The 19528-nt window shown below is 41.4% G+C and overlaps 2 protein-coding genes across 4 annotated transcripts; one reads left to right on the forward strand and one right to left on the reverse strand.

Moving 5' to 3' along the window:
- Positions 1–949: 949 nt before the first annotated feature.
- mlx (MAX dimerization protein MLX) lies at positions 950–11013 on the forward strand. Of its 2 annotated transcripts, none has more exons than XM_027161187.2 (8): positions 950–1172; positions 3035–3071; positions 3174–3263; positions 4858–4961; positions 5198–5300; positions 5403–5502; positions 7304–7505; positions 8432–11013. In XM_027161187.2, the coding sequence occupies exons 1-8, from the start codon at positions 1131–1133 to the stop codon at positions 8486–8488; spliced, it is 735 nt and encodes a 244-aa protein (XP_027016988.1). In that variant the 5' UTR covers positions 950–1130; the 3' UTR covers positions 8489–11013. The 2 variants fall into 2 exon arrangements, with proteins under 2 accessions (XP_027016988.1, XP_027016989.1); XM_027161188.2 differs by having other exon boundaries at positions 951–1172; positions 3038–3071.
- Positions 10982–16439, reverse strand: LOC113652249 (PSMC3 interacting protein). 2 transcript variants are annotated; one of them, XM_027161189.2, is made up of 8 exons: positions 16287–16439; positions 15821–15921; positions 15467–15556; positions 15204–15315; positions 14073–14218; positions 13642–13695; positions 13159–13218; positions 10982–11199 (listed from the first exon to the last, which is right to left on the reverse strand). In XM_027161189.2, the coding sequence occupies exons 1-8, from the start codon at positions 16306–16308 to the stop codon at positions 11143–11145; spliced, it is 642 nt and encodes a 213-aa protein (XP_027016990.2). In that variant the 5' UTR covers positions 16309–16439; the 3' UTR covers positions 10982–11142. The 2 variants fall into 2 exon arrangements, with proteins under 2 accessions (XP_027016990.2, XP_047656407.1); XM_047800451.1 differs by lacking the exon at positions 13159–13218.
- Positions 16440–19528: the final 3089 nt, after the last annotated feature.

Below are 19528 nucleotides of genomic sequence, written 5' to 3' on the forward strand. Positions count from 1 at the left end.
GACGATATGAGGAAGAAACTTTGAGGCTCAAAAGGGAAATTAATTCTCATCTGGGTGAAACTCGAGCTTGAGATTATAAATTATTTTCTTCTACATCAGTATATAGTCAGGAGGACTTTTACTGGACAGAGTGCATGAGCATTTCTGAATTCATTATAGATTTAACATGAAATGATGGAGACTCGAGGACACTTTATTTCTATTAAATTAAATCCTAGCTTGTCATTCATATAAAGCAGTGTGTTTATGAGTTTATCTACAGTATCTCGGGGGGGGGGGGGCACACTATAAACAGGCAAGTATTCAGGGTTGCCAGATAGAGGGCTTTATAGATGAAATTCATTGTACAAACAAGTCGATGTTATAGATAGATAGATAGATAGATAGATAGATAGATAGATAGATAGATAGATAGATAGATAGATAGATAGATAGATAGATAGATTTTAAACAATACTTAAGGTTTATTTTAAAAATAGAAGATTAAAAATCAAAAATAAGTAACATTGAAAATAAAGGAAGTAAAACCTAGAACATATAAATATGAGATTATAAATGTAAACAAATTCAGGGAAAGAGAATATAAAATTAATCTTAAATAAGAAATAAATCTTGTTATTTGTTATCAATTGGGATTCTATGGAATAACGTGTAAAACCCATTTTTTTATTTATTTGTTTATTTATTTATTTATTTGTGTATTTATTTATTTGTTTGTTTGTTTGTTTTATTATTCTTGATATATAGATTATACACTGGTGTTAATATTTCTAGATGTAGTGACACTAAACAAACAAACAAACAAACAAACAAATAAATAAATAAAGTTTAAAAAGCTTCACGCATATTGGAAAAACAATAATTAATTTTAAAACAAATAAGAATCTGGCAACCCAAATGTAAACGTGCTTACATATATTCACCAGCAGAGGAGGCGCGTTGCCAGAGCGCGTCTTGTGATTCCCCTCAAAGATAGTTTTTAGCTGTAGTATGGGTGCGTTTCAAAAAACCGTATACTACCTTTATACGCGCGCTACCTTAAGTGTACACTTATAGACTTACACTACATACCTAGTGCACTTTGTTTTCTATACGGAGCTGTTTGGCACTCGGCCCGTGTTTACTCCAAGATGACGGAACACAGCACTTCACCGGAGGATCCGTGGCACAAAGTGAGCAAAATTCTGTCCTTTCGTCGTAATTTGATGCTTTATTTTGTGAAAACAAAAACAGTTCCGATGGTTTACACGGTATTTAAATAATAAAACCAGACTCAGAATTGCTTTTTTGAACAATTGCTTCTTGTTTAACTGTAGCGACATTTAAGTCGGCGTAGATTGAGTCGGCGTAGCTGTTTGGCTAAACAGTAGCGTGCTAATGCTAAAGCTAAGCTGGGTTTAAAGTGAGTAAAAGGTGAGGAAGTCATTTATTTATCTGTAAAACAAACAAACAAACAAACCACAAGAAACGTGGTCTTCTTTTAGCCAGTCGGTATTGTGTAGTAACGTATAATAGCTTCTGTCAGTCTGTCTCTCTCTCTGTATATCGGTCTTTACATTTCTTTGTCCGTTTCTTTGTCCGTTTGTCCAACACCTGTCTGTCTGTGTCTGCCTTTCTGTTTGCCTGTGTCCAATTGTCTGTCTGTCTACCCGTCTGTCTGTGTGTGTCCACTTGTCCGTCTGTGTGTGTCCGTCTGTGTGTGTCCACTTGTCCGTCTGTGTGTGTCCACTTGTCCGTCTGTGTGTGTCCACTTGTCCGTCTGTGTGTGTCCACTTGTCCGTCTGTGTGTGTCCACTTGTCCGTCTGTGTGTGTCCACTTGTCCGTCTGTGTGTGTCCACTTGTCCGTGTGTGTGTCCACTTGTCCGTGTGTGTGTCCACTTGTCCGTCTGTGTGTCCACTTGTCCGTCTGTGTGTCCACTTGTCCGTCTGTGTGTGTCCACTTGTCCGTCTGTGTGTGTGTTTCCACCTGACTGTGTGTCCCCCACCTGTCTGTCTGTCTGTCTGTCTGTGTGTCCCCACCTGTCTGTCTGTGTGTCCCCACCTGTCTGTCTGTGTGTCCCCACCTGTCTGTCTGTGTGTCCCCACCTGTCTGTCTGTGTGTCCCCACGTGTCTGTCTCTGTGTGTCCCCACGTGTCTGTGTGTCCCCACGTGTCTGTCTCTGTGTGTCCCCACGTGTCTGTCTCTGTGTGTCCCCACCTGTCTCTCTGTGTGTCCCCACCTGTATGTGTGTCCCCACCTGTCTGTCTGTCTGTGTGTCCCCACCTGTCTGTGTTTTCACCTGACTGTCCCCCCACCTGTCTGTCTGTGTCCACTTGACTGTCTTTCCACCCACCTATATGTTCATGTTTCTGTCTGTTTCCACCTGACTGTCTGTCTGTGTGTTGACCTGTCTGTCTGTCCACCCACCTATCTGTCCATGTTTCTGTCTCTGTGTTCACCTGTCTTGTCTATCTGTCTCATCTGTATGTCCACTTTTCTGTCTGTCCACCTGTCTGTCTTGTCTGTGTGTCCACCTTTCTGTTTGTCTGTTTGTTTTTAAATGTCAGTCCATTCATGTACCTCTCTGTCTGTTTTATCCTGTTACTCAACCTGTAAATGGGATTAGAGCTGATCTGTCTTGTCTTTCTACACATCCATATATCCTGTAAGTGTCTGTCTGTCTGTCTGTCCCCCGTCTCTCAGTCTAAACATATGTTCTTTCACTTATCAATGTCTTCATTCCTTCTTTCCAGCTACCCGTTAAACTATCGAGGCTTTTTATCTACGTCGGCCACAAGGTTATTAATAAAGCACAATACGTGACATTTCACGCTGTCGGCGTTTAAAGTGAAAAGACGGTTGTTGTTTTTTTTTAGCACATTTCGCAGTAGGGGGTGTTTGTGTCCTAGATGCAGAGGATTAAAAGCAGGATGTGTTGACCAGGTGTGTGTAGAGTGTGTGCTCAGTACCTACGCATGTCTCTCTCCTCTTACTTTATTTGAGCTTATCTGGGTGGTTGTTCTCTCCCCCCCCCATTTCTCCCCATGGCTCAGCAGACAGACACGGCTTTTAATGACAGCTTTGACCACAGTAAGTACAACAACCTGTTTCTGTTCATTTAGTGGTTTGGTTCATTGCTCGTCTTTGTCTCTAACGTGATGTGTTATTTTTCCACTTTAAATCCTCTGTCAGATTTCTTTGCAGAAAGTGCTCGCAAGGGATCAGTGGTCTCCAGGGCCAACAGTATCGGATCCACCAGTGCTTCCTCCGTACCTAATACAGGTGACTTTTTTTCCACTACTTATATATATAATCATAAGTTAAATATAATTAAGAGCTTGAGAGTGCATTTAGATTGGATTTAAATAGCGTTTGTTCGATACGGTTCAGTCGCATGTTTTAATCGACAGTTCAGACTCCCTCTGGATACAAACTGGAAAAAGAAATTCATTCCTCTGAGTAAATGTTGACGTGTTTTAATGCCAGAACGGGATGATTGGTGAACTGATATGCAGGAACACTTTTTGCCACTCCTACTGAAAGAGGTGTGGCCTCTGTGTCTGCCAAACCCCTGAAGGAGGCCTGGCTTTCCTGCTCGTTAGAACAACCGAAGGAGGTGTGGTCTCTCCAGCTGTCACTACCAGTAAACATTTACGCCATTTAGCAGACACCCTTATCCAGAGTGACTTACAACTGAGGGTTAAGTGCCTTGCTCAGGGGCCCAGCAGTGGCAGCTTGGTGGACCTGGGGTTCGATCCCATGACCTTCCAATCAGTAGCCCAACACCTTAACCACTGAGCTACCACATCCCAGTAAAGGAGGAGGGACCTCTACCCGTCGGTACAACGTGTAGGGGGTGTGGTTTCTGTACCGGTCAGGGTGAAGGAGGCGTGGTTTCTGTACCGGTCAGGGTGAAGGAGGCGTGGTCTCTGTACCGGTCAGGGTGAAGGAGGCGTGGTTTCTGTACCGGTCAGGGTGAAGGAGGCGTGGTCTCTGTACCGGTCAGGGTGAAGGAGGCGTGGTCTCTGTACCGGTCAGGGTGAAGGAGGCGTGGTCTCTGTACCGGTCAGGGTGAAGGAGGCGTGGTCTCTGTACCGGTCAGGGTGAAGGAGGCGTGGTCTCTGTACCGGTCAGGGTGAAGGAGGCGTGGTCTCTGTACCGGTCAGGGTGAAGGAGGCGTGGTCTCTGTACCGGTCAGGGTGAAGGAGGCGTGGTCTCTGTACCGGTCAGGGTGAAGGAGGCGTGGTCTCTGTACCAGTCAGGGTGAAGGAGGCGTGGTCTCTGTACCAGTCAGGGTGAAGGAGGCGTGGTCTCTGTACCAGTCAGGGTGAAGGAGGCGTGGTCTCTGTACCAGTCAGGGTGAAGGAGGCGTGGTCTCTGTACCAGTCAGGGTGAAGGAGGCGTGGTCTCTGTACCAGTCAGGGTGAAGGAGGCGTGGTCTCTGTACAGCAAAGAGAAGTGGGAGTGGAGTTTGTTTCCTCGTGTGGCCTCTGTTTTACCTCACGTGATTGATCATGCATCCAAGTGAACATCATATCTTCTCAGAAGAATAACTACACCTTTGCATTTACTATTGCGATTAAACAAACTAAGTGAGGAAAGTTAAAAAAAGATTCCACTGTAAGAAAATATGAGACACAGCAGACATTTTACCCCACAATACAGACACATGAGGGCTGAACCTGAACCTCACAGACTGGTGATTAATAACCAACAGACACAGGCTTACTGCCTCCATACATTACATTACAGTTTCAGTGTCATACATTACAGTTTCAGTGTAGCCTGTATCTGTTACCTGTGATCTTTTTACTCCCTCTTCATCACTAACGGGATCAACATCGCAGTATTTATCGAACTGTTTATATTTTCTCAGATGACGAAGACAGCGACTACAAACACGAGCCCAAGGGCTCGTATAAAGATCGCAGGAGACAAGCGCACACTCAGGCCGAGCAGAAGCGCCGAGACGCTATCAAGGTAGGACACAGAGGAAGGTCTGGGAGGTACAACAGAGAAGTATTCGAACAGGACAATGCCGAGTACTGAAAAGTATCGGCACCCGTTGAGTCATGTTGTATAAAAAATGCTGCATGAAATCAGTTATACGTCACGAGTTTATTAGTTCGATCTCAGTGTAGAATATTTAGCGTTCTTCCCAGCTTTTCTCTTACAGCACGTCTAACGTATGTCCACGCTTTAACACACACCTACAGAAAGGCTACGACGACCTGCAGTCCATCGTACCCACCTGCCAGCAGCAGTCTGAGTTCGCCATGGCCGCACAGAAGATCAGCAAAGCCACGGTGTTGCAGAAAAGTAAGAGTCTGCAAAGATATTCGGTTTAGTTTCTTGAGTGTAAAAATAAACGCTGTGTGTGTTTGTGTGTGTGTGTGTGTGCGTGTGTGTGTCGGGTTTCAGCCATAGACTACATTCAGTTTCTTCATAAAGAGAAGAAGAAGCAAGAAGAGGAAGTGTCCATGCTGAGGAAGGAAGTGATGGCGCTGAAGATTATGAAAACGTGAGTTCAGTTCCAAAAAAGTATACGATCCAAAGGTAAAGGGTTCATTTAGAAAAGAGTCTTTGTTACATATAATCAGAGCATCTGATTAACACGACAGGTAAAAAAAAAAACAGTGCGCTCTTAATGGCTGGAAGTATATGCAGCGATGACGCTTAACGACTTGAGACTCCGTATCCAGTGTTAGTTTGTCGGGTTCTAATGAATATTAATAAACCGCCAGGCCTAATTTTTGGCTTCACAGCTTATCGTTTTGACTTGCTGGGTTTGGTAAACGTTTATCTGGACATCACACTGCTTCAGGTGGTCTGATGAGAGGGTGATGAGTACAATGTGACACCCTCAGCAAGAACTAGGACAAGATCTGTGACCAAAGTTCACTATGATGAAATGTAGCCCTGTGAGTGGATTTGTGGGAAAAGGGCAGATGTGTTGCTCCACTTTTTTTATTTATTTAGTTGTAATATATATTTCTGCAGATTCAGTAAATTTTACTCTGCCTCACTGTATTTTGTAACCCAGTGGTCCCCAACCTTTTTTTCGCCACGGACTGGTCAATGTTTGATCATTTTACCGCGGCCCGCTGGGGGTGGGGGTGGCAGCTACACAATTAAATTAAAATTAATAATTTTAATTTAATTGTATTTAAACATGCCTTTTTAACTCACTACAATGCTAAATCAATGAGAACCCTGAGCTTGTTTCTTTACAACGAGACGGTTCCATCTGGGGTAATAGGAGACAATGACACCCGAAGTGTGTCGCTTATGTCCAGTTTATTCCGTTGTTTTGTTTTGGTTGCCATCACTGCAGAAAACCCCACTTCACACAGATAGCATGTCGGAAATGGCGATAGGGATTTAAGTGCTGTGGTGACAATCTCAGGGTATTCCGCCATGACTTTAATCCAGAACACCGGCAGAGTTTCTAACTTTCTAACGACGTCTGCTTCATGCTCATTTTTGCTAATTTGTGGGTTAAATTTGAGCAAACACAATATACACGTACACCAAGCACTGTTAAACATGACAAAGTACCGGTGAACAGAGAGAAGAGCGATACACACCTTCTCTCTCCACCAAAGCTACAACACCACTGCCGCTCGCAGCCGCTCAGCTCCAGACGTCACCTAAACCCGGCCCAATATCATGATATTTTGCGCATGCGCGGTATCGGTGCGGCTTTAGGTGACGTCTCTCAGCTCCTGGTTAACCTCTCGTCCATGGAAAGTCGCACAAACCCGAGAGAAATACACCACAGTAAATAACATGGAAATAATTTAATGTTCCTTGTGCGGCCTGGCACCATTTGGCCCGGGGGTTGGGGACCACTGCTGTAACCGACCAGGCGATAATAAAGAAAACGACTACGAGCGACGCAGCACCTTCACGGAAGCCGTAATTCATTCACGTAGTGACGAAACGTCTCATTTAGGCTTTTACACGAGCGTCGGAGAAAGTGTGACGTATTAAATCAACAATTTATCAGCTTGCTTTTGTCACGATCCAAAAAAAAGCGTATAGCGTAAATCCGGTTAAGTGACGACTCGGCTAATGGAGCAGACATAAAGCAGGATTACAATGAGGCACAGCACGAGCCCTACTTTAGCAGCGGCGTCCTGCTGTGCGCCAAGAAGCAGGACAGATTCCTCGTTTTCCATATGCCTGTCTATAACAAAAGCGCGAAAGGAGAGTTCAAAAGGATGATTTTTCACGTGCTACTTTCCAGCTTTGCCTGTCATTTCGCATTTTGAAAAAAAAAAAACGTGCGTACGTGACCTGTCCGTATTGTGTGTGAACAGGAACTACGAGCAGATCGTGAAGGCTCACCAGAACAACCCTCAGCAGGGCAGCGAGCAGGTGTCTGATCAGGTGAAGTTCAGCGTGTTTCAGAACATCATGGATTCTCTGTTCCAGTCTTTCATCACCTCGGTGTCCGTCAGCAGCTTCCAGGAGCTCTCGGCCTGCGTCTTCAGCTGGATCGAGGAGCACTGCAAGCCACAGGTTACACACCCTGATGCACACACGTTACCTTGTAATCACACACACACACACCTGCTATATGGGGTAACATGTAGATAAATGTATTGGCCCCATTCACCTTTATTGTAAAGGCTCGATGCTGATCAGAAATGAATCGACACAACGGGCTCTTCCACACTGGCATTATTGCCTCAGAAGTTCACAGAGTTTAGTGAGTTTAGCAGTCCAGAAAACATGACCCGGGGTTCACGTCTAACACATTGTGTGTTTTTGGGAACTGGGTATAATGAACCGGATCTGAGGAACTGCTAATGTTGCTTCTTGTTTCAAGCGTAATGGCAAAAAGGTCAATTCAATTCAGTTTTATTTACGTAGCGCGTTTAACAGCGGAAAGCAGTTTTACAGAAATATTAAAATGAAATTTATATCCATCCTTCCTGAGCAAAGGCTGGGCAAAGAAGCGGCAAAGAAAAACTCCATTCATGTCCTTTATACAACTGTATAAAGTCTCCAAGTCAAGGAAGGGATTAGTCTGATGAGAGGAGAAGATTGAACAATGTCATATATATATATATATATGTGTGTGGTGTGTGTGTGTGTGTGTGTGTGTGTGTGTGTGTGTGTGTGTGTGTGTGTGTGTGTGTGTGTGTGAGCAAGCCTCAACTCTGACTCAAATATTTAGACCAAGTGTGAATGTCCTGCATAGTTTCCTGTTGAATCCTTACTCTGTGTGTGTGTGTGTGTGTGTGTGTGTGTGTGTGTGTGTGTGTGTGTGTGTGTGTGTGTGTGTGTGTGTGAGAGCAAGCCTCAACTCTGACTCAAATATTTAGACCAAGTGTGAATGTCCTGCATAGTTTCCTGTTGAATCCTTACTCTGTGTGTGTGTGTGTGTGTGTGTGTGTGTGTGTGTGTGTGTGTGTGTGTGTGTGTGTGTGTGTGTTCTACAGACGCTGAGGGAGTTTGTGGTGGGAGTCCTGAGGCAGCTGAACAGCCAGCTGTATTAATGCACTGGAGATCTCTCATACTCAGGACATGATGTTCACAAGCTTCGGGTTGCTGTACTTCTAACCGTCACTACCAAAAGCACAGATTATTATTATTATTATTCATTTGATCATCACATGGCCTCAAGTGCCTGTCACACAATGACAAATGTGCCGTGACTCAAATCTAATTCTTCGAACGCAGAGGATTGATTCGAATTAAAGGTTGCGTTTGTGCAACAAAATCCAGCCACGTGGACCGGGGTGTGTTCCAGCTCGGTAGACGAACCGGTGATTACAAGAAGTCGTGAAAAGTGTTTCGGCCGTCCTGATTTTATACACGTCACAACGTTCAGTCGCATGCTTGACGTGTTTTCGCGTTTATTCGCATCATCCAAATCCCAGGTATTACTGAAGCACAATCCAGCCTGAGCTCTGAACTCGGTACACTAGAAGTGATTTTCTTAGCACTTTTATCTGTCTGATATATGCTGATGAAGCATCACCTCCTGATGACATCATATCCCAAACATGATCTGGAGCCTGATCACATATCTGGGCTACTTTCCAGTCCGATCTTAAACACTACACAAGCTTTTTTTTTTTTTGGCCCAATTTTATGGTTGTGATAAATCAGTTTTAGACCAGAGACGTTTGCATATTAAACTTCGTCGTGTTTGGCTCCGAGCTCCCTGCGGCTTTCCGACAGTCCTGGCGTTTGAGCTCACAGCCCTCTGGTCTGGTCTGTCTGCCCCATTTATTTTAGATCTGCTCACGTAGTGTATTCAGAGGGTCTTTGCTACGTACAACAGACGCGATCCACCGAGACTCCAGAACCTTCTGAAGTATTTAAGTAGTCTGGATCATCCAGAATGTGGAGATCAGGAAACCTTTCTGGAAGAGATCTGAACTTTTCAAATGGAAAATTCAGGAAAACATTCATTCGTTCGTAGTGAATCAGATACGTGAACTCCAGAATCTGGTGAGTTTCAAAACGGGACCTACATTGGACAACCTTGGATCTCTGGATGATCCTCAAACGAGAGCTTTAGTACCTTGCCAAAGGAGAGGTCTGTAACCTTCCTGACAGGGAGCTCTGGAACATCTTCCCAGATATTCTCATCTTTATTGCGAACACTACTTGTGAAAATAGTCAGGTGGTGGTGTTTTATTTTTTTTTTGGTTGGTTGTTGTTTTGGCAAAATCGCCGACATCCTGTGATGGAAATATCTCATGCTGTAGTTTCTCCTTTTTAGATCAGAGCTCGTTGAATCTCCTCAGCTTTGAAACAGCCACCAAGTACAGTTTATAATGGCAGCGCTGTTTACACGGCTTTAATACACCGTGTGGCTCCTGGAAAGAGGAAGTGCAGGTCACGACGCGCCACACGACCGAGCTGACGTATCTATCGCTGCCTAACACACCCCAGTTCCACGTGTTGTTTTTTTTTTCAGCAACTCTTTCAACTAATGCAATAATGTCAGTGTTTATTGCGCCTGTAAACCGTTTTTTTGTGTGTGTGTGTGTGTGTGTGTGTTTTCTTGCTTACCTCTGAATCAGACTATCAGTCCAGTCTACGGGTGTGATCTGGAGAATGTGATCTATACCGAGTGACACGCTAAACTATTCTGTTTTCTCTGTTACCTCATCTTCACATCCCAAAGCACAACTTTCTTTACAGAGCCATGTTTCCAAGCGAGACCAAACGTAGCGAGAAGTACTAATCCCCGAATGTTGTGTTGTTGTTTTTTTTTAAATGATTGTGAACTGTGAAAAAACCATGAGCACACCGATTGCTTATTGAGGGGGTGGGGGGTGGGTTGTTATCAGAGCAACCATTCTAGATGAGAATTCCTGTGTTATACTTTATGTCCTTTAGAACTGTGTTTTGCATCACCCATAATTTAGTAAAACGTTTTTGGGATTAAATCTCATTCTTAAGTGTGAAAAAACAGACTATAAAATTTCTTTGGAGAGAAAAAAAAAGTGTTATGACATCATAGATTAAGAGCCAATCAAGTGCTAGTATGCAAATCAGGTTACACACGGGCAGTTTTTTTTTTTTAGACAAAATGGTCATTTCAAGCTATTTATTATTCAATTGAAAGAAAAAAACTGTATACAACATTTGTGTAACTCAAAATGTACTCGTCCTCATTTTATTCAGTACAAAGACATTTTAATTTTTTTATTTTTTTTTTACATACAAGGTTTAAGCTCGATCGTAGACGAAAGCCGTATCCGACTCTGACTAAAATCAAAGGAGGAAAAGTTCTCAGGAAAGCAGGACTTCTCTGTACATTCAGGACTAAGTCTTAGTAAAAGATTGTTGTCCAATCAGCGCTGTGCTGAAGATAAAGGGACTCTTTCTGTCTTTAGCCATATCGTGGACTCGCCACACGATCGCAGCTCAATGCATCACAGACTCTGTGCTTTAAAATCTCTGCTGCTGCTCAGAACCAGAGAATATTCTCGGTCAGATTATTTTTGTATAAACATAAATGCTGTTTGTAATCAGGAAAAATAAACGTTTAATGTTGACTTCATTTACGCTCCTGTGCAGTTTTTTTTTCCTCCACCCACGTACATCATAAATGATATCAGTAGCGTCCTCCGCTCGTCTCCGTCAGTCACTCTCGTTAACGTCACGGGATTTCCACACACCCCCCATCTTATCACACTCCAGGAATCTTCACTTTATGTTCCTCGTCTGTTTCGACTCCAACCTCCTCCTGATGAGACACGACACGAGGATATACAACTTGTCAGAGCTTAGCAAGATGAAAGAAAATACTAGATAGTTTAAATAAACCTGTACGTACTTTAGGTTACAGTAATCACAAATGTACCCAGACAAGAATACAAGATATCCCTTAATAAGGGCTAGATATAGTAGAGCTTGGTCTTTTTCGTGACTCGACTTTTCAGATGTCTAGGAGAACTCCGTTCCAACAGCGGGCTGCGGGAACATCTTCATAGGTGGCTTTTTTTCAGCTCAGCGGTTTTTGGTGACTTACTGTATTCATATTATGTAGATTTTCTTTAAAACGTTTCCTTTTGCTTGCACAAATAATTCTATTTCTACTGTTAACCGAACTATTTTTTATCAACATAAAAAATACATTTCTTCTTGCTTCACTGTCAAATATATAAAATCTGGAAAGCATCATTAAGTGACGTGACATACGGCTAAGTATAGTGACCCATACTCAGAATTCGTTCTATGCATTTAACACATCCAAAGTGCACACACACACACACACACAGCAGTGAACACACACACACACACACAGCAGTGAACACACACACACACACACAGCAGTGAACACACACACACACACACACACAGCAGTGAACACACACACACACACACACACACAGCAGTGAACACACACACACACAGCAGTGAACACACACACACACACACACACACACACACACAGCAGTGAACACACACACACACACACAGCAGTGAACACACACACACACACACAGCAGTGAACACACACACACACACACACAGCAGTGAACACACACACACACACACAGCAGTGAACACACACACACACACACAGCAGTGAACACACACACAAACACAGCAGTGAACACACACACAAACACAGCAGTGAACACACACACAAACACAGCAGTGAACACACACACAAACACAGCAGTGAACACACACACAAACACAGCAGTGAACACACACACACACACAGCAGTGAACACACACTCACACACACAGCAGTGAACACACACTCACACACACAGCAGTGAACACACACTCACACACACAGCAGTGAACACACACTCACACACACAGCAGTGAACACACACTCACACACACAGCAGTGAACACACACTCACACACACAGCAGTGAACACACACACACAGCAGTGAACACACACACTCACACACACAGCAGTGGGCAGCCATTTATGCTGCGGCGCCCGGGGAGCAGTTGGAGGGTTTGGTGCCTTGCTAAAGGGCACCTCAGTCGTGGTATTGCCGACCCGAGACTCGACCCCACAACCTTAGGGTTAGGAGTCACTGCTCGACTGGTCCCACCACCTCTCAGGGTAAGAGGAAAGTATACTACAAGACTCTTCTCTGTTCTGGCACCAAGGTGGTGGAATGAACTTCCCCTAGGGGTCCGGACAGCTGAGTCACTGGCTATTTTCAAGCGGCGGTTGAAGACCTACTTATTCAGGAAACACTTCAACTAGCACTTCTTTCCTTATCTTTTGCATTAAAAAAAAAAAAAACCTGACACTTTTTCATTTTAACTTTGAACAAATGTTTTAAACTCATGGTATCTTAAGTATGTAACCTGGTGAACCAGCATTAATGTATTCAATGTTAGAGATTTAAGCACGTCACTCTGGATAAGGGTGTCTGCTAAATGCTGTAAATGTAAATGAGTCAAACTCTCTAACCATTAGGCCACGACTTCCCCATTAATAAAAAATGAATAAATAAATAATGTGACCGTCTGCTCTGGACTATTTATTTTGCTCGGGTTTGTAAGGGTTTTTGCAAACCTGCCTGGATCTCACGTTACTGTCACGAGGTACGTATTAACTATAATTCAGTGAATTGCATCAAGTCCAAATGTAGCTACATAGTGAATTTGTACGTCGTAAAAAAAAGAAAGAAAAAAAAAACTCTAAGGAAGACACTTTGGACTCACCAGAAATTCCTTCTTGCTTTTTGGATAACCCTCAAGAATGGCTCCCATCATGTCTGTGGCCTGAACGATCCAAAAATAAAACGCACGGGTAAGGAATAAATCACGAGTAAGGAATAACCCATGATTCTGTGGTGTAATGTGGCCTGGTGCACAACCTGGGATTTTCTCTCATCCTCTTTTTCTGTTTAAACTTCCATTTACAATCAAATGAACATTTCTCTTTGTTAAAATAACGTCGCTTATTGATTCCTACGTTTATTTTAAATACAAGCCTTTGTGCCTGAGCTGTTTTTGTGGATTTGTACAGCTTTAGGGCGTCGTTATAGAAACCGCTGGCCTTAATAATAGCCGGAACGTCTGTAAGAGCTGACAAGATTTCGGTAAAGTTCATCAGCAAATTCTGAACAATCAGAACAGAGAACCGTACAGCGATGTGGTGGGAGAGAGTTTTGAACGTGTCGTATTTCAGCCGGAGATGTTTACCAGTCTCTTGCGTTTCTTCCACTCCTTCACGTACAAGCTTCTCTCTTTGCACACCTGTGAAGGAAAGCACACAGAAAAATTCACAAAAAAATTCTCCGGATTTAGTACGATATATAGATATTTAAAGTTTATTAACATTGTGGCATTAAACTTGCTGCAGGACCTTAAAACTTGACGTTGTTCTAACGACCCCTGGTGTTCAGGTGAAGTATAATACAGTAAGGTCGTTTTTATTAATAATCTACACTCTGATGTTAGACTAAATTTATTTTTTTTAAAAATAAAAAAGATCTGGAATGTGATGTGAACGAACAAAATTATTGACACGTGTTAATTACACTTTTAAAATATCTATTTATATTTTTATACTAAAACTTAGTGTCGTCGTGTTTAACAGGTTTGCACGCTGTATCGTGATCGAGCTTTTATACTTTCTCTCTCTCCTCAGGCGTGACGTGATCGGTGGCTGATTTGATTTTTTGCAGTCGGGTTCTGGAGACCTCGCACTCGGCTTTCAGCTCCTTAATCTGGATCGTCATCTCCGCCGTGGTCAGTGAGCTGTTTAGCTCCTTCAGCTCTGTGTGCAAGAAAAAACAAACCGAACCAAACACGCAGAGCAAATTATCGGTGAATCCTGATACCAAGTGGTTTCATATGTACTGTACGTGCTCACAGCATGTAGCCATGTAGTGCACCATTTCCCTGTAAATCATCATTTGGTGGAAAACAAATAAAAAAATTCAAAAATCAGATGCTAAGAATTTTAAGACACAAAGGATTTTCAAATTTGGGAATATTAAGAAATTTCCGGTTCCTGAGTACGAGACATTGCTATTGAAACCGTATCAAGAATGAGGACTTAATTTGTGTCAGAGGTTCTGTTTAAGCAAATCAATCAATCAATCAATTAATACCTTCTGACCAATCAGATTAGCGAATTATTATGAGTACATTTTAAAAGAGAACGGTTATTTCTGATAATGAGTATTATGCTGGAATGAAACTCACATGGCTATGACACAAGAAATAAGTGAACTGAACTGAGCACAACACACACACACACACACACACATATCAACTGTATGAACTGCACAGACCTACACCATATACACACACTTCCAATATACATCCATCTAAACTGTTTACATGCTTTACATGTTTTGCACAACCCTTTACAATACCTCATGTAACTGCTGCTAAACACCGTGTTCATTCCAATATTTCTGCACACGGAATATTGAATGAACATACAGTATTTACACTGGTCAGTGCTGCTTTAGTGTTGTGTCTTTTGTGTATTGTTTTGTATTTTTTGTTTGCACTGTCTTTTGTCCTGCACTGTCTTTTTTATCTTTTGTCCTGCACTGTTGGCACCAGGTTGCACAGCTGCACTTTATGTATCTAGGACTAACTTACTAAGTCCTTATAGCTCTGTCTTTGTTTTATGTAGCAGCCTGGTCCTGAATAAACCTTGTCTCATGTCAGTGTGTACTGCAACAGCTATATATGGTGGAAATGACAATAAAAGCTTCTTGACTTGACTTCCTCTAAAAGTCATCCACCTGTATCAAGTTGCCTGCAGCTCTGCATCACCGCCTCCACCTGGCTGTTGAGCTCTGAAATACTGCGGTCCATCTGCTTCAGTTCCGCATCGCTTACATCGGCGAACTGAGACTGGGATGGATGTTTAATACACACACACACACACACACACACACACACACACACACACACACACACACACACACAGAATGTTAAAGATTTCCATTCATCACAGACAGATTTATCAGCAATATCATTTGCTGCAAAATGTGTAAACAAACACCTGGTCTGCAAAGTAGATCTTCTGCTTCCCGTAGACCTTCTCTCTGATCCGACCATCTTGTGCCAGCTGCTCCATGGCCTTCACCACTGCCTACACACACATACACATACACACACACACACACACACCCACCCCAGTTCCACATCACATATGGAAAGCACAATATCTCACCAGTGATGTCAATAATCATACAATGTTATTTTTTGTGGAACAAACTGTAACATAGCTTTATGTTAATACACTGGTTCTGTGTTGTGAGTTACAGCTGTTACAGAAAAACACTCAACGCCTCCTGACCAATCAGAATCGAGAATTCAGCAGCGCTGAACTAAACGGTGACTTTTTTTTTCCTACCGTTTTTCCGAGGCCGTGTTGTTTCTGCAGGTTACCGAACACATCCTGAGCGCTGTACGGCCTGTTTTTCTCATTCAAATAAGACAAGATGAGTTCTGCAGCTGGAATAACATAAAAGTGCACTAAAACACCTCCATGTTTATTATAAAACGATTTAGATTATTGCACCCGTTTTCGGACAAGTCCCGCCCTCTGTTTTGGGATTGGCGCTTTGCGTCTCACCTCATGCGCTGTGATTGGCTAGTATTTCATATTCATTATAAATCCACCAATCGAGCTATTAGAATAATTTATCAGCCAATCCCAGCACAGAAGGCTGGACTTGTCGGATTTCGGGTAGGGAAAAAACAGTTAGCATGTTAGCTAGCAGTATTTATTCACGAAAAAAAAACTGTAATATAAATTAAACAAGCGTTACTCGTTTTTGCATTAATCGCCACGCATAATAAATAACCCCTATACTTACCAGCTGAATCTTTTTTACTCATTTTCAATCCTTAATAGCAACAAAACACTTCTAAATCTTGTTCTGTTTATTCCTTTGAAGTTTCGCGCCAAAAACGTCACATCCGGTTAGCGGCCTGTCCTTTAGCGTCAAAGATTAGATTGGTAAAACACCATTTTGATTCGAAATGCTACTTCTACTACATCTATGCTACTTCTTGATTTAATCAAAATTCTTATGCAATATATATACAGTAATGCTCGTATCTCAAAGCAATTTTCCCCATTTAAGTTAATTGAAATTCCATTAATCCGGTCCAGCTCGCAAAATTCCACTCCAGTTGTTTTGTTTATGTGTTTTGAATATGAAAAATGTACAGTACCTGTATTTATAAATGACAAATATTGTATAAAAACATACAGTAATAAAAGAGAATGTAAAAAAAATAATAAACTGGTTTTACTTTATGGAAGATGCACACGGAGGTTGAGGGAGGAGTAAACAGGCGGAGGAGTTAGGAGGAATTACACTTTCGCTTTCGTTCACTTACTCGCTACTGTATACTCTTAATGCTACTTTACACTTAAATGGAACTTAATTAAACTTCACTAAAATTAAAATTCTCTTAACTTAACTGAACTTAATTGCTACAATTTCTGTTTTCTTTACATTAATTTTGCTTAATTTTCTTCATCACTTTTCTCTTCACTTGTCTTTGTTTTTGTTTTTTGTCACTCTTTCCTCACTAACATCTGCCGGTCGTTTTAATTAAAAACTTGTCCGGTCGGCATATCGGATGAGGTGTAGTCGCACAAGTTTAAATTTTGTAACGGATCCGACGCTCAAAACGGATCCGAAAATTACGGATCAGCAGATGGACGGCACCTCACGCAGTGTCTTTGCGACTCTCCATAGAAAATGAATGACTTCTGGTTTATCAGCCGTCGTTTGACGTGTGCAGTGGAAAGGCGGCTTTAACCGAGTGAGAAGCGGGAAGCTGAGGCAGGGGAAACAGAGCACATGTGGTTGTTGGGGATCTTTGGTTCAGCGGCGCCGGCTCGGATGCTTGTATCTCAAAAATTTGCTCGTATCTCAAGGCAAAAATTTGGTCAAATCACAGCTCATATCTCAAAAAATTCGTATGTCAAAGCACTCGTATATCGAGGTATCACTGTTTATATGATGTGGATCTGTACTGCAAAATTTATTTATAACCCAAAGTCCACTCATGTTACAGCCATTTTATGTGAATAATTTCTCTTATTTCATAAACAACAGGCATCTGTCACGTGTAAAAGATTAAAAGCCATATTATTTACATCACACTATATTTCTGAAATTTTAACGACTTTGTTTTCATGTCTATAACGTATTGTATAGAGAAGAAACGTGTCGTATTCCATATTTAATAATGATAAAGAGTTAATACAGATTAGATAATAGTAGTGAGTTAATACAGATTAGATAATGTAGGGATTATTACAGATTAGATAATGTAGGGATTATTTTTGTGACCAATCATAATAAAGATATCTCTGAAACATTTTATATATATATCAGAATCAGGTTTATTGGCCAAGTGTGTTGACACACACAAGGAATTTGGTTCCAGCTGTTTGTGACTCTCAAACGTACAGATATAAATAACACTATACATTTAGCTTGGACTAGACAAGACAAGACAAGACAAACAGAATATACAAGACAAGACAAAACAGACTATACAAAACAAAACAGACTATACAAGACAAGACAATCACAGACTATACAAGACAAAACAGACTACAAGACAATACATATTATACAAGACATGACAAAACAGACTATACAAAACAAAACAGACTATACAAGACAAAACATATTATACAAGATAAAACAGACTATACAAGACAAGACAAAACAGATTATACAAGACAAAACAGACTATACAAGACAAGACAACACAGACTATACAAGACAAGACAAAACAGACCATACAAGACAAGACAAAACAGACTATACAAGACAAAACAGACCATACAAGACAAGACAAAGACTATACAAGACAAAACAGTCTATAGAAGACAAGACAAAACAGACTATACAAGACAAAACAGATTATACAAGACAAAACAGACTGTACAAGACAAAACATATTATACAAGACAAGACAAAACAGACTATACAAGACAAAACATATTATACAAGACAAGATAAAACAGACTATACAAAACTAAACAGACTATACAAAATAAAACAGACTATACAAGACGAGACAAAACAGACTATACAAGAAAAAACAGACCATACAAGACAAACAGACTATACAAGACAAAACAGACTATAAAAGGCAAAACATATTATACAAGTCAAGAAAAACCAGACTATACAAAACTAAACAGACTATACAAGACAAGACAAAACAGACTATACAAAATAAAACAGACTATACAAGAAAAAACTGACCATACAAGACAAGACAGACTATACAAGACAAAACTGACTGTACAAGACAAGACAAACAGATTATACAAGACAAGAAAAAACAGACTATACAAAACAAAACAGACTATACAAGATAAACAAGACTAGACAAGACAAAACAGACTATACAAGACGACAAAACAGACTATACAAGACAAAACAGACCATAAAAGACAAGACAAACAGACTATACAAAACAAAACAGACTATACAAGACAAAACAGACTATACAAGACAAGACAAAACAGACTATACAAGACAAAACAATACAGACGATCTGATACAATATAGACAGTACGAGTATTAAACATGAATACAGAATATATGACTGATCAGTTATGTACATAAAGTGTGAGAGTACATGGTAGTGCAAATAACAATATTGTGTAATATTATGCTTTTTGTACAATACACAGCAGCAGTAGTGTGTGTAACATATACGGATGATGTGATTTGTGGTATGATGTGATGTGAGTTGTTAATCAGGGTGATTGCGGGAAGAAACTGTTCCTGTGTCTGGCAGTTTTAGTAAGCAAAGTTCTGTAGTGCTACCAGAAGAGAGGAGCTGAAAGAGGTTGTGTCCAGGGTGTGAAGGGTCAGTAGTGATTTTTCCTACCTGGTTTCTCGTTCTTGTAGGGTACAAGTCCTGGGGAGTGGGCAGGGGGGCACCGATTATTTTTCCTGCTGTTTTTACTGTGCGTTGCAGTCTGTTCCTGTCCTGTTTTGTTTCTGCACCAAACCAGATAGTGATGGATGTGCAAACACACACACACACACACACACACACACACACACACACA

This window comes from Tachysurus fulvidraco, chromosome 15 (assembly GCF_022655615.1).
Source record: "Tachysurus fulvidraco isolate hzauxx_2018 chromosome 15, HZAU_PFXX_2.0, whole genome shotgun sequence".
In the NCBI taxonomy this organism is placed as follows: domain Eukaryota; kingdom Metazoa; phylum Chordata; class Actinopteri; order Siluriformes; family Bagridae; genus Tachysurus; species Tachysurus fulvidraco.